This window comes from Pyrus communis, chromosome 11 (genome assembly GCF_963583255.1).
Source record: "Pyrus communis chromosome 11, drPyrComm1.1, whole genome shotgun sequence".
NCBI classification, from domain to species: domain Eukaryota; kingdom Viridiplantae; phylum Streptophyta; class Magnoliopsida; order Rosales; family Rosaceae; genus Pyrus; species Pyrus communis.
In genome coordinates, this window is record NC_084813.1 from 7,761,806 (window position 1) to 7,776,830 (window position 15,025).

General features: G+C 38.7%; 1 protein-coding gene across 1 annotated transcript; it reads right to left on the minus strand.

Annotated features, from left to right (window-relative positions):
• Positions 1 to 12,645: 12,645 nt before the first annotated feature.
• Positions 12,646 to 13,410, minus strand: LOC137708961 (uncharacterized). The gene has a single exon (XM_068448118.1). The coding sequence runs from the start codon at positions 13,408 to 13,410 to the stop codon at positions 12,646 to 12,648; it is 765 nt and encodes a 254-aa protein (XP_068304219.1).
• Between the last annotated feature and the right edge of the window lie 1,615 nt (positions 13,411 to 15,025).

Consider the following 15,025-nt stretch of genomic DNA (forward strand, 5'->3'; position numbering starts at 1 on the left):
CATGCTATTTTTTTTTTTCACCATGCATATTCATGGTGAAACGCATACGGTGCGATTTCTGCAACAACAAACAACAGGGCCATGAACACAGCAAACACAGGATCACTACTACAACAACAAACAATAGGGCCATGAACAAAAACGGGCAAAACACTTACGGTTTGATTTCTGCAGAGAGACTGTAAAACTAAAAGAGCAACACTGAAGGAAGATAAAACCAACTCCCATATAAATTAAGATGCTATCCAACATCCCTAGTCCTTAGCCCCAAACCCAATAGCCCAAATCCCGACAACACAAAAAATTATTACCTCCTTAAAAACATATTCTTTCAAAAAGTTACGATGGCGTTTGGACATTAGGACTTCAGGGTCATCTGCAAACCAAAATCCATCATCAATATTAACATAGTGTTGAATCATAAAGAATTAAGAATTAAATTAAAGGGTCACAGCTAAATCACATTTTCTCCCCCTTTGTTTTACTGAAGGTGCAGTTTAACCATAAAAAGAAAAGGAAAAAGATAAGTTTTAAGGACAGGAGGATATTAAAACGGGAAATGAACACCAATGGGCCATTGTTTTTGTTCTTCGACCAAAATACGACAAACCAGCCATGCACATTTTGTGTACACCATGCACAAGGAAAGCCCTGCGTACCATTCTTGAGATCTAAAAATGTTTTTGTTCTACTACCACGTGGTATGAATTTTTGTTGATGTAGAATTCCAGCCACCCTCGAGAACCTTTATGAGGCAAATGTTTTATAACCAGTCCAGTTTGAAGACAACGATTTTAGTGGACTTCTCTAGCATTATCATGCTCTTCATGGCTTGAATTTTGATCATTGCTTATTGCTTTCTTTACATTTCCAGACATGTAGATCGGCCAATTGGCCTTGATTTTACCTTAATGAACGTTGTAATATTGATTCATTATGAATGATTACATTCATTTCCTCTATGTAGTTTCTATTTATCACTTATTTACTTTTGGGCATGATACTCAATATCACAAAGACGATTCAAACTGTCTATCTTTTAGGTATTCCCTCAAATGTCATGTATATCAAAAAATCATCCAAAAACCATATGACCGGTTGATTAAGAGTTTTATGGTTTCTTTGTAAGACCGTATTTGTCTATTATATTTACAACAAATGAATTTCTTAATGGTTTTATATTTGTCTTATTTCTTACAAGGATGATCTATGAATGATGCTCTAAAAGGTAGACTGTTCGAATTGTTAAAATACCTTACAGAGTAGGCCTTACAAAAACGTGTGTCAAAAGTTGTGTAAAAAGGTGGTGGCACGGATCGGACCCCATATATATATGAGTTAGAATTAGGGGACACACGTTTTTGACACATGTTTTTGTGGGATCTACTCCGTACTGTATTTCAATGATCCAATCATCTATCTTTTATGTCTTACCTCAAAAATCATGTTTACCAAAATTCACCCCAATCCGACACCATATGATGCACAATAATCAACCGTCATCACTCTTAATTCAAACAACCCTCGAGAACCCAACCACACACAAAACCTATGGGACCTATCGTTAACTATTATTTGTACTTTTTGGATTCGTTCACATGATGTGAAGATGTCGTGTGCATATACTATGCATTCCATGTGCATGTCCTATGCATATGTATGTGCTTTTCCTCTGCATGTTATGTGCATGGAATATGCATGTCATGTTCATGTCAGTCACTCATGCACAATACCCAAAGAAACTAATAACAAGATAGGCAAGCATTGATCAGTAGGAAAATGTGGCGGCAAGGTAGATATAGTAACGATGACATGGTAATGATGACACCGTGAGCTAGTTTTTTTTGTAAATATGCCTAGTTTTTTATAACATCCCACATCGACCAACGAAGAGGACGTGATGTGCCTTATATGTACATGCCCACCTCCCTATAGCACGAGGCCTTTTGGGGACTTACTGGCTACGAATCCCATGAGAACTCCGTAGTTAAGTGAGTTTGGGCGAGAGCAGTCCTAGGATGGGTGATCCATTGGGAGGTTCTTGTGCCCAAACCCAAGAACAAAACCGTGAAGGTGTGGCCCAAAGTGGACAATATCGTGCTACGGCAAAGCCGGTCTAGGATGTGAAATTTTTAATGCTTCTTGTTTGTGTATCTTTACGAAGAAAAATTGAAAAGTACAAAATCCATAGAATTACGAATTCAGTAGTACATGAGAGACATAGAAGAAAACAAAAAGCTAGGTTAGAATTTAAATGCTACGATTACAACAAAATTAAGAGAACAAAAAAACAAACTTAGTACCTATCTCTACCACATAATATATCACAAAATATATTCACTTCCTAATGCTATCTACAGGCATTACATGTAGCGAATTTTTCATTAGATGCATCCTATTGCTTTCGGAGTGTGACCGGACCCTGTGGACTTCCACAGTCGCTGCAAGTTTTAATGGCAGCGCAGTCGTTGTGAAGTTTTAAGATTCGGGCCTTTACTTCCCTATGCACCCAAAAACCTGACAAACATAAGCGAAACCTGTCTCGGCTTTCCATTACACTCAACCGTCCCGAGTTGTGACGATTGAGATAATAGAGAAGTTTGAGCCCTTCGTGCTTGGAATCACACCTGTGGCACACCAAGATCGCACCATACACGTATGTTGCTACTTGATGACCCTTGGAGATCGCACTCAAGCTGCTCAATTTTGGCTTATTCCTTGTAATCTAGGAAGAAGTATAGCATCCCACCATGTAAAGGGCCTTGGGGTTGCAGCATTGGATGCAGCGATTGATGAAGTTTAAGACTTTGTCAGACACGCCCCCATGATCTAAGCAGGTTGACAGTCTCAAAGTTGTAATATTGATGTGTTGGTAGATGCAAGGATCTTCGGCTATTTCGTTGAACTTCTTCAAGACCATTTTCGCCAAAATAAGGTCTTTAACGAGCAAGAAACAATGATGATGAGAATTCTAAGAAGAACGTCGTCCAAAACAGACTACATGGAGGAAGAGGTAGTGTTCCCTTTCTTCATCATTTTCAACTTATGGCTTTGTAATGAAACATAAACCTACAAGACAACTTAAATCGATGGAGAATAAGGGCCCTTCAAACGATGCAACTTCCCATCACAAAAAGGGTCATTCAAACAGTGCAACTTCCCTTGACAAAATGTTAATTGCTTAAATACGTAATAATTCAAAAATAAAACTATCTAATAGCATTACATAAGTAAATTAATGATAACCGTCTTCCATATACGACGCATGTGCATTATATACACAATGCGTGCGTATTATATGCACAAACTGTGCACATATTAAGCACACCGAATGATCTCCATTATTGGGGCATTGTACACACACTGCATGCTGCGTCTTGAATACTGAAAACATATAATCTGGAATTAGGAAAATTAACATTTTCCCAAAACCTTTTAGGTTAAATAAAGTACCCAAACAAAACATGAATTCAAACCCATTACTTTTGTAACATATTATTATTAAACATTACGATATTTATGAGTTAACATGAGGAAAAAGCACATCTTACACATATTGAATGCAATGCACACCTCAAGAACGTTAGGACAAGACATGAGGGTCATGCACACCACATCTACACTGCAAAATTACAATAGTACTATTAGATAATCCAGCAAACCAAGCCTAGATATGAACACACAATATACCCACACCTAGCAATATACTTCTTAGTTGCAAGGTTGAGATCAAACACCACAGTAGGCTTTTATAGCACTGTTTGAACTATAACCATCTTGAGAGCGAAAGAAACGTACGTAGTAGTCCAGGATGATCAAATGAATTGTAGTGTAATGGGCGTTCTTCATTGCCAAGCATTGCAGGTCCATGTTGTAAAGATACCAACAGAGAAGAAAAAGATGTATTCTTGCAGAAGAAGAAAGTGTATTCAAAAAGAGAGAAAAGAAGAATTTTAGACAGAGAAAGTTCTTTGATTAACTGTTTTTCTTGATCTTTTACAATGGTAGTTATGTATAGTATATATCTAACTAGATTGCTTACTCCCTAAGCTATTATAGGGATTACAAGATTACAAGATTATTACAGTTGTCACTATTACAACCACAGGATCACAAGCTGTTAAGCTTGTTTATTATACTATTATCATCCCCTCTTAATCGCAGGATGAGATTTGCTCAACCTGGGATTGCAACAATGTGTCTAAAACAAGGGAGTGGACAAACCATTGGTAATAATATCAGCAAATTGTTCATTGGAAGAAACAAACTGAACTTGGAGCAACTTCTTGGCAACCCTTTCTCGGACAAAGTGAATGTTAACTTCAATGTGCTTTGTCTTTTGATGCATAACTTGATTATAAGCTAATGTTATAGCCGAGAGATTGTCACAGAAAAGAGTGGTTGGACATGGGACATCAATTCTGATAAACTGCAAAAGTTGCTTGATCCAGTCAATCTCTGCAGCTGTGGATGAAACTGCTCGATACTCAGCTTCAGTTGAAGACTTGGAAACTGTGTTTTCTTTCTTAAAAGAGCAAGATATGGGACTAGAACCTAAATGGACCACCAAACTTGTAGTAGATCTTTTGTTATTTGGATCCCCAGCCCAGTCAGCATCACTGAATGCATGTAAATCTAAATCTCCTTTGCTTAGTTGAATACCATAGTCCATTGTGCCTTTCAAATATCTGAGCATTCTCTTCACAACTATAAAATGAGACTTCATGGGGCAGTACATAAACTGACACACTTGATGCACTGAGAAAGAAATATTTGGTCTTGTAAAAGTAAGATATTACAAAGCACCTACCACAATTCAATATAATGTTGGATTATTAAAGGGTTTTCCATCATCTTTAAGCAACCTGTTATAAGGCAAACAAAGGGTATTGCATGGTTTTGAGAGAACCATATCAGTCTTGTGAAGCAAATTTGTAATATATTTAGAATGAGAGAGGATTAAACCAGTAGAATTATGAGTGATTTGGATCCCTAAGATGTAATGCAGTGGCCTCAAATCTTTAATATCAAATTCTTGAGCTAAAGCCTTTATAACATCAGTAATAGTTGTAGTAGCACTACTTGTGATGATTATATCATCCACATACAACAAGAGAATTACCACAGAGTTTCCAACATGCTTCACAAACAATGATGAGTTTGAATTAGTAGTGAGAAATACCAGAGAAGGCAAGAAGTTGGTAAACCTCTCATTCCAAGCCCTTGGGGCTTGTTTTAAACCATATAGGGATTTATGCAACTTTCAGACATGTGAAGGCTGTTGAAAGTTGATAAATCCTAGAGGTTGAGACATGTAGGCCTTTTCTTGTAAAATTCCATGAAGAAAGGCATTTTTCACATCAAGTTGCCTTAGAGACTAACCAAACTGTGCAGCCAAAGCCAAAACTAATCTCACAGTTGTAGGCTTAACAACTGGGCTAAAAGTCTCCAATTCCTTCTTCTTGATTAAAACCTTTGACAACAAGCGTTGCCTTATATCTAGAGATGTTCACATCTGCATCTCTTTTAATCTTGAAGACCCACTTACACCCTACCAAATTCCTGTTTGCAGGAAGAGGAACCAGAGACCAAGTTCCCTGAGAATGCAATGCTGATAACTCTTCTTCTATAGTTGCACACCATACTAAAGATTTAAGAGCTAATTTGTATGTTGATGGTTTTACCTGAGTTAAATCAACTGGTTTCTTATCTCCAACTGTTGAAAGAAAAACCTTGGGCTTGAAGATTCCACTCTTGGATCTTGTCTACAGAGCATGTGTATTCATAGGTGGTATAGAGAGAATCACTTGTAAACTCTCAGGCTGAAACTCAAAAGAAATCTCAGTGTTACATGAGGATTGGATCCAGAGGACAAGTCTGTAGCCACAGGTGAAGTAGGAAGAATAGATTGTGTTGTTATTGCAGTAATGGATTCAGCATCTGGCTTTATAGGAGTAGGTGGATGTGATGATGTAGGAAATGACTCAATGACATGCGTAGTAGATGCAGATGATATGGAGACAACTTGATTATCATGTGTGACATATGGCATTGAAACAGAAAAGGATAGAATAGAAGGAGCAAGAGAAGGTGGATGGGAGTTTTGGGAAGATAACATGGCATAAGGAAATTCACCCTCATAAAAAATGACATGTCTAGATATATACATCTTTTGTTGACTCACTTCATAGCATAAGTAGCCTTTGTATTTGGAAGCATAGCCTAAAAAGACACATTTTGTGGTTTTAGGTTGCAACTTGGTGTTATTATAAGGTTTTAAATTGGTGTTACATATTTAAATAACAACTCAAATGGTGATTTGTTATTTAAAATTGGTGTTGGCATTCTGTTGATTCGATAGACAGCAACTTGACATGCAAATGACCAGAATTTTGGAGGCAATAAGGCAGTTTGCAAGAGGGTTATAGTTGTTTCAACAATATGTCTATGCTTCCTTTCAGCTAAGCCATTTTGTTCAGGGGTGTATGGACATGAAAGTTGGTGTTTAATACCCTTGTTCACAAGAAATTGTTGAAATGACTTGCTAATATATTCACCTCCCCCATCACTTTGTAAAGTTTTAACATAAATGGCAAAGTGATTTAACATAAAATTGTAAAAGGCAAGGAAAGTTGAACAAACATCACTTTTATTGATTAGAGGAAAAAGCCAATAGTGTCTAGTGCATTCATCAATGAATGTCACATAGTATTTAAAACCCCTTACAAAATTACAAGGTGAATGGCCCCATACATCACTATGAACAATATCAAAAGGATGCAGGGACTTAGAAATAGAAGCAACAGATGGAAATTTACAGAATTTCCCCTCTAGACATGAATGACACATCACAAACTTATCAATATGTATATTAGATACATTGCATTTTCTTAATATTGCAGAAACTATAGAATTGGATGGGTGACCGAATCTATTATGCCATAGACTCAAAGATACTTGTTGTCCAAGGAAAGCAGCTTGTATTCTGGGTATTGAAGAATGGTGTGAAACTGGTAGAGGAATAGGGTATAATGCATTACTGCAATGTCCCTTGAAAAGTATCTTCCCTGTGGCTTTGTCCTGGATCCAAAATAGAAAGCATCATATATTAACCAGCAGTTACTATCCAAGCATAATTTATGCACAAATAACATATTCTGAGTTAATTTTGGAACATATAGAATTGAATTAAGTTGCATTGGTTTGAGAGGTGTATGAATAATGGATGAACCGATGTGGGAGATTGATAAACCTGCACCACTAGCAACTGTTTGAATTGTCTCATTGGAAGGAAATGAAGAAGCCAGTGACAAATGATTAAGGTCAACAGTCATGTACGATGTTACCCCAGAATCAGTAAGCCAAATCTGTTGAGGAGGAGCACTTGGAACAGATGATGGAGCAGCAACATGCATAGCTAACACTTGCTAAGTTTGTATGTTGGCATTTCGAAAATGACAGAACGGAGCACTATGATTACTCTTTCCACATATTTGACAACCTTCTGTAACATGATTCTCAGTATTTCTAAACCTGCAAGAAACGGTTAAATGTCCAAATTTACCACATATTTGACATGGAGTCTGGAAAAACCCTTGTGACATTGGTGGAGAGGTACCAAGAATGCTAGAAGCATTGTTATGGAAAGAACCTAACTTTGCATTACCAAATTGAGACTAAGAATTATAATGATACTTGCCTTTACCCTTGCTTTTGTTGTAATTAGATTTGTAAGTAGAACCATTGGACTGATAAAAGCCTCATTGAGAACCATATGAACCTTCATTTAAGGAATTACCATTTTTTGAGGAACTATCATAAGTCGAATTGTCTTCAAATTGAGAAGACTTAGATGAACCAGACAGATTACTAGCTACCATTGAAGATAGAAAAGGGGTAACAAGAACATTAGCAATCATTGCTTATTCAACAAGCGATTATGAGCGAAGATCCTTCATGGAGATAACATTCTCCCTACCTCTAATAATAGATCTCAATGTATTGTATTCAGAAGACATACCATTAAGAGTTAAAATCACAATACCATCATCAGCAAATAGAACACCAGCAACAACCAAGTAATCACGAGCTTCTTTAATTCGTTGAAGATATAAAGAAATGGAATATGTACCTTTATTGATGTTCTGCAACTTAGATTTCATTTGAAAGATTGTAGCTTGAGTGACAATTGAAAATTGTTCTTTAAGGCGAACCCACAAGTCTCGAGCACTTGTGCTACCTATAGCACAAGAAATCGCAGAAGGAGATAATGTGGCAGTGAAGAGTTGCATAAGGGCTCGATCATGCATCTTCCAAATCTTGAATGCATCACTGTCATTCAAATCACTGGAGGACACAGTTAGTTCGCTCGAATTTGGAGTATCAAATCTCGGATGACAAGGGTTTGTACCATCCACAAAACCCATAATACCATGGCCTTCCAGAAGAAGTTCCATCTGAAAATGCCATGTGAGATAGTTGGAATCATCAAGTTTCACAGAGACAGAGGACGAAACTAATGAAAAGAGAGAAGTAATAGGAGATTGAAGAATCTACAATTGCGTAGCAGTCACCATGATTGAATATTAATTAAGAATTTGGAGAAATTTTCTTTGAGGTGTAATATCAAACATCTAGTGTGCAAGATTACAAGCATGAAGAACCAAAGAAGAAGAGGGAAATTATAACCTTGAAGTCGAGAAATTGGAGAAACAGAGCGGAAGCAAAAGAACCAAGATCAATTAACCGTCAAGCACGAAGCTTTTCCGACGAATGATACCATGTAAATATACCAACAAAGAAGAAGAAGATGTATTCTTGCAGAAGAAGAAAGAGTATTCGAAGAGAGAGAAAGAAAAATTTTAGACAGAGAAAGTTCTTTGATTAACTGTTTTTCTTGATCTTTTACTCATAAGAAGCATAAAATATAGGAATGAATTTCTGTATATTGACATCAACGGGATTTACATCTTTATACAAAGTCTAACATGACTTGTTTCCTATTCTATTCCCTACAAATAATGCTAACTGATAACCTAATAGGTAAGTAAATATCAATCTATAATATTTGACAGATCAATCTAAGATTCCTTTCTTAACACTCCCCCTCAAGTTGGAGTGTATGTTAATGACACCCAACTTGTTGATTAAGGTTTCAAATTGTGTCGAGCTCAATGGTTTGGTGAATATATCAGCTAACTGATCACCCGTCCGTACGTATGACGTGCGTATCATTCCCTTTTGAATCTTCTCTCGCACTAGATGACAATCAATCTCTATGTGCTTTGTTCGTTCATGAAAGACGGGATTTGAGGCAATATGTATAGTTGCCTGATTATCACAAAACAAGGATACCGGTTGATGATGATTCACTTGCAAATCGTTGAGTATATTCCGTAGCCATGTTATCTCACAGCATGTAGTAGCCATAGATCGATACTCGGCTTCGGCACTAGAACGAGATACTGTGGTTTGCTTCTTAGTCTTCCATGAGATTGGTGCTTGGCCAAGTAATACGCAGTAACCAGTTATCAATCGCCTAGTGTCTCGGCATCTAGCCCAATCAGAATCACAAAATGCTTTTAACTGCAATGAACCTGTGGAAGGAAAGAAAATGCCTTGCCCAGGTGCTTGTTTGATATATTTAAGGACCTTGTGTGCAGCATCAAGGTGTGGTTGTCGAGGTTTCTCCATGAATTGACTCAACACATGTACCGCATAAGCCAAGTCGGGTCTGGTGATGGTTAAATATATCAATCTTCCCACAAGTCTTCTATATGAAGAGGGATCATCCACCAGTTTGCCTTCCAGTTGCGTGAGAGCCAAGTTTTGGTCTAAAGGAAACCTGGAAGGTTTCACTCCGAGAAAACCAACATCATCCAGTATCTCCAGGGCATATTTACGTTGACATAGAGTGATGCCATGCTTCGATCTTGCAACTTCTATCCCCAAAAAATACTTGAGTATCCCCAAGTCTTTTAGTTGAAAACGGTGAGAGAGAAGTTGTTTGGTTTTGTTAATCTCACATAAGTCATTCCCTGCCAGTATAACATCGTCAACATAAACCAGTAAAGCAATGAATGTACCTCGATGACTTCTGGTGAACAGAGAGCATTGGATAATTTTATGAACCATTGCCTCGAAGCTTGCTTTAAACCGTAGAGGGACTTATGCAATTTGCATACTCGAGTCTCCACCTTGCGTCCAAAACCAGGAGGCAAAGACATGTAGACGTCCTTTTCCAAGTCACCATGTAAAAAGGCATTGTTCACGTCGAGCTGGTGAAGGTTGCCTTGCAAGGCTGCAACACTTAAGAGGACTCGAACAGTAGTCAACTTAGCCACGGGAGCAAACGTGTCACGGTAATCAACTTCTTCAACCTGATTGTATCCTTTGGCAACAAGACGGGCTTTGTACCGTTCGATGGTGCCATCGGGTTTGAGCTTCACTTTGTAGACCCATTTGCAGCCAATAGGACGTTTGCAAGGAGGAAGTGGCACGAGCGTCCAGGTATGATTGGCATGAAGTGCTGCAAGTTCAGTTTGCATGGCAGCACGCCAATGAGGATCTTTGACAGCCTGGGAATAGCTAGTGGGTTCCTTATGAAGAGTGAGATGAGCGACAAAGGCTTTATAGAGGGGTGAGAGACAATTATAAGATAAGTGAGAAGAAAGTGGATAGGGTGTACCTGATGACGACCTAACCACGTTCTCGGAAGATGTGGGAGCCGGCCGGGAAGGAAGAGACGCCTCGACATGAAAGTCCTGCAAAAAGGAAGAAGGTTTGGTGGGTCGAGTACTTCGGCGGAGTGGGGGTGGGAGTGGGGTGGGTGTGGTCGTGGGAGCAGGTGAGGAGGGAGGGGAGGTTGTAAGGGTGGGTGGAGTCGGAAGAGGCTGAGGAGAAGGTGGAGATGGTGTTGGTGTAGAAGTAGCATCAGAAGCAATGTCAGGAGAGGGGTGAGAGGGGTGAAAGGAAGGTTCCATGTCAAAAGAAAGCAAGGGTGCGGAAGGTTGTGTTGTAGGGGAGGGTGTAGGGGCAGGTGAGTCTAAATGAGAATAAGGAAAGTGATCTTCAAAGAAAAGCACATCTCGGGAGATAAAAACCTTTTGAAGTTGAAGATCAAAAAGTTTATAGCCTTTTGTACCATAAGGATACCCAAGAAAAATGCAACGACGTGCACGGGGATCAAATTTGGAGGGTTTGTGTGCATGAGTGGATGCAAAACAAAGACATCCAAAGACTTTGAGGTGAGTGTAAGTGGGTGGTTTGTGAAACAGCTTTTCATAGGGAGTTTGTCCATGAAGAATGAGAGTAGGTGTGCGATTAATGAGATAGGCTGAAGTAAGGATAGCATCCCCCCCAAAATCTTTTAGGTAAATGAGCTTGAAAAAGCAGTGCACAAGCAACATTAAGCAAATGACGGTGCTTGCGTTCAGCAACACCATTTTGCTGGGGTGTGTGAACACAACTAGTTTGATGAATAATTCCTTGGGATGCATAAAAGGTATCAAGTTTAAACTCAGGGCCATTATCACTGCGAATCATTTTAACGTGAGTGTGAAATTGTGTGGCAACCATATGAATGAATCGAGTGAGAAGGTCCTTTGTATCAGATTTATATTTCATCAAATAGATCCATATGCACCTAGTATGATCATCAACAATGGTAAGGAAATACTTTGCACCAGAAAGAGAAGGTACTTGATAACCACCCCAAATGTCAACATGAATTAATTCAAAACAAGAAGTAGTAGACATGGAACTTAACGGGAAAGGTAACCTTGTTTGTTTAGCCAAAGGGCAAATTAAACATTGAGTGAGATCACATGTTTTATTGGAGGAAAAGGGAAATAACACAGTAACTTTAGGTGATGGATGGCCGAGGCGTTGGTGCCAAAGGTTGGGAGAGATGGTTTGGATGGCATTGCATGTTCCTTTCTTCGGTGAGTCAAGGTAGTAGAGTCCCTCTCGTTCAATTCCCGTCCCAATCATCTTCCCCGATCGTAGGTCCTGGATGACACAAAAATGGTTTAAGAAAAGGGTAATAGCAAATGAATCATAAGCCAATTGACTAATGGATATTAGATTTAACGTAAAGATTGGGACACAAAGGACATTGTCAAGAATAAAATTAGGAGAAAAAATAACTTGGCCAACATGAGTGACCGTGGCAAGGGATCCATTGGGTAATGCAACAGTGTGATTTTGAACAAGCCTAGAGGATGTAAGGGACTCGGGACTGCAAACTATGTGATCTGTGGCACCACTATCCAGGATCCAAACATTGTGCTTGCCATGACGCATGAATGAAAATGCCTTACCTGAGAGGTCATCGTGGCTGGAAGAATTACCAACATGATTAGCAAAAGAAGATTTGTTTTGATGTAACATTTTAAGGATCTGCTTGCAATCTTCTGGAGAGAACGAGAAGTTGGAGATTTCCTTGTTGGTCACGGCAACGTGATTTCCTTTGGCAGAACGGCTTGGTTCGCTGTCTATAACTGCTTTTCTTTTGCAGCAATACTCGTACGAATGGCCCTTCCAACCACAGAAAGTACATTTGATGTGTTCCCGGTAGTTCTTTGTGGTGTGATTCGTCTTATTGCACTTGTCACATCGCAAACCACCATCCTCAGTTTTAGGTTCTCAGCTTCCACCTTTGACAGCGAATACAGCAGCTTCTGGTTGGGCAGTACTTCGTCCACTTGAGACTTCGACTTGCCTTTCATGACGAAGAACAAGTGAGTAAGCCTTGTTAACAGTGGGCAAAGGCTCGAGAATGAGAGTGTTGCTGCGAACAGTAGAGTAAGACTCGTTCAAACCCATGAGAAACTTCATCGTCTTCTGGGTTTCAATGTAGGAGGTGATCTCCTTCTTTGTGTCACAGCCACATGTTGGGATAGAACACAACGCATCTCGTTCGTCCCAAAGGCTTTTTAGTTTGGTGAAGTATGTGCTCACGGTCATAGTACCTTGTACATAGTCGTGAATCTCGTTTTCGATGTGAAACAGTTGGACAATATTCACATGGGAAAACCTTTCTTGCAGGTCAAGCCACATATGCCGTGCATCCTTGCAGTGTATGACGCTCCCAGAAATTTCTTTGGACATGGATCCGAGCAACCACGTTTTTACCAAGTTGTTGCATCGATTCCATTGTTGTAATTCTTCGAATTGTTCTTCATGAGGTTTCTTGACCGTTCCATCAACAAACCCTAATTTGTTCTTTACTGTCAAAGCCATGGTCATGGATTGAACCCATGTGCCATAGTTATCCTCCACGAGAGATTGCGGCACAAGTATTGCACCAGGTTGGTCTGAATGATGGAGGAAAAGTGGGTGATTGGGGTGTTCCCACTTTTGATGCGAAGCCATGCCTGAAAGGGTTGGCTTTTCTGATGTATCGCCCATAACGATGGCTGGTAGGGTTTATGTTTGTTGTTTTGCCTTTTATTTTCCCAGATATCGTTCACTCTGGTACCATCATAAGAAGCATAAAATATAGGAATGAATTTCTGTATATTGACATCAACGGGATTTACATCTTTATACAAAGTCTAACATGACTTGTTTCCTATTCTATTCCCTACAAATAATGCTAACTGATAACCTAATAGGTAAGTAAATATCAATCTATAATATTTGACAGATCAATCTAAGATTCCTTTCTTAACATTTACAATGGTAGTTATGTAGAGTATATATCTAACTAGATTACTTACTCCCTAAGCTATTACAAGGATTACAAGATGATTACACTCGTCACTATTACAAACACAGGATCACAAGCTGTTAAGCTTGTTTGTTATACTGTTATCACATGTATCTCGCCATCGCTAAATGCAAGAGCCATGAGTTGGTCCCTGGCTTCAAAGCTTCCTTGGGGAAATCTAGGACAGGAAGCTTTTGCTCAACTTCAGAACCCATATCTTGCTTTAGGGTTTTTCAGCTACCAATATTTTTACTGAGAGAATATTAATTGTTCAGAAGGCCAATTTTTTATGTTGTTCTTATTTCTTGATCATCGTAATTTATTGATCAGGTGATGCAAAGACAGAAACAAATGCCAGTGGTTGCTTATACTTTATCCTCTTGGCATTATCTAGCTGATTAAGGTGGACGCCAGTATTCCACAACTATATATACATGTGTGTCTGTGTGTACGCGCATGCGACCCATCAAATCACTATTACTTACAGAAACACGTTCCCATCGTTTTCTGTTCCATCATCGTCAATAAAATGTCAACATCAGTTTAAAACAATTTCTGAATTGATAAGGAATAGCAAATCTAAAAACAATTTTAGATCTGTACTTTTGTGTGTAGCTGCCTGATGTAGGGGATTTGCAAGGGGAATGGATTAGGGGACTTAAAGGGAAGTAATGCAATTGTGCTGTCTAATGTAGCATTTGCAACGACAATGGATTAGGGGATTTAAAGGCATACCTGCAGCTGTGCTGCCATGTGACAATGCTATTGGGCAGATAAAGTTCATTTAGGTAATCTTTACTTACATTTTAGGGAGTGGTTCAGGGTAGTTAATGGGATAATGAAACCTACGCTGATTAGGTATAGGAATAGGATAAATATATTAGGGGAATTCAATTGAGGAGTCACTGTATAATGGTTGGGTTAGGAGGCAGTTGAACAGTTCGTTCCTCTCTTCTTCTTGGACGTTTGCAACGATTGCAGCCGGACTTCTATGGCTACCAATTTCAAGGGGTTTCGTATCTAGCTGCGGAAGGAGAGAGAGAGCTGCAATGCAGTTACCAAATTAAAGAGTCGTTTGACTTGATCAAGACGCTATAAGAAGGTTATAGGTGAAGGGTAACTCGAACCTTCACATGCACTCACATTCCATAATTTTTTTTATATGTTTTAGACTAAACATTTTTATCTTTTCGAAATTTGATTAATGTGTTTTAACCAATAAACACCTTAGCATTTTCAGTTAATTTAAATTGCATATCATTATGTATTTTTTGAAAGTAAAATAATGATTAATTTCTAAATTTATCCTCTAAG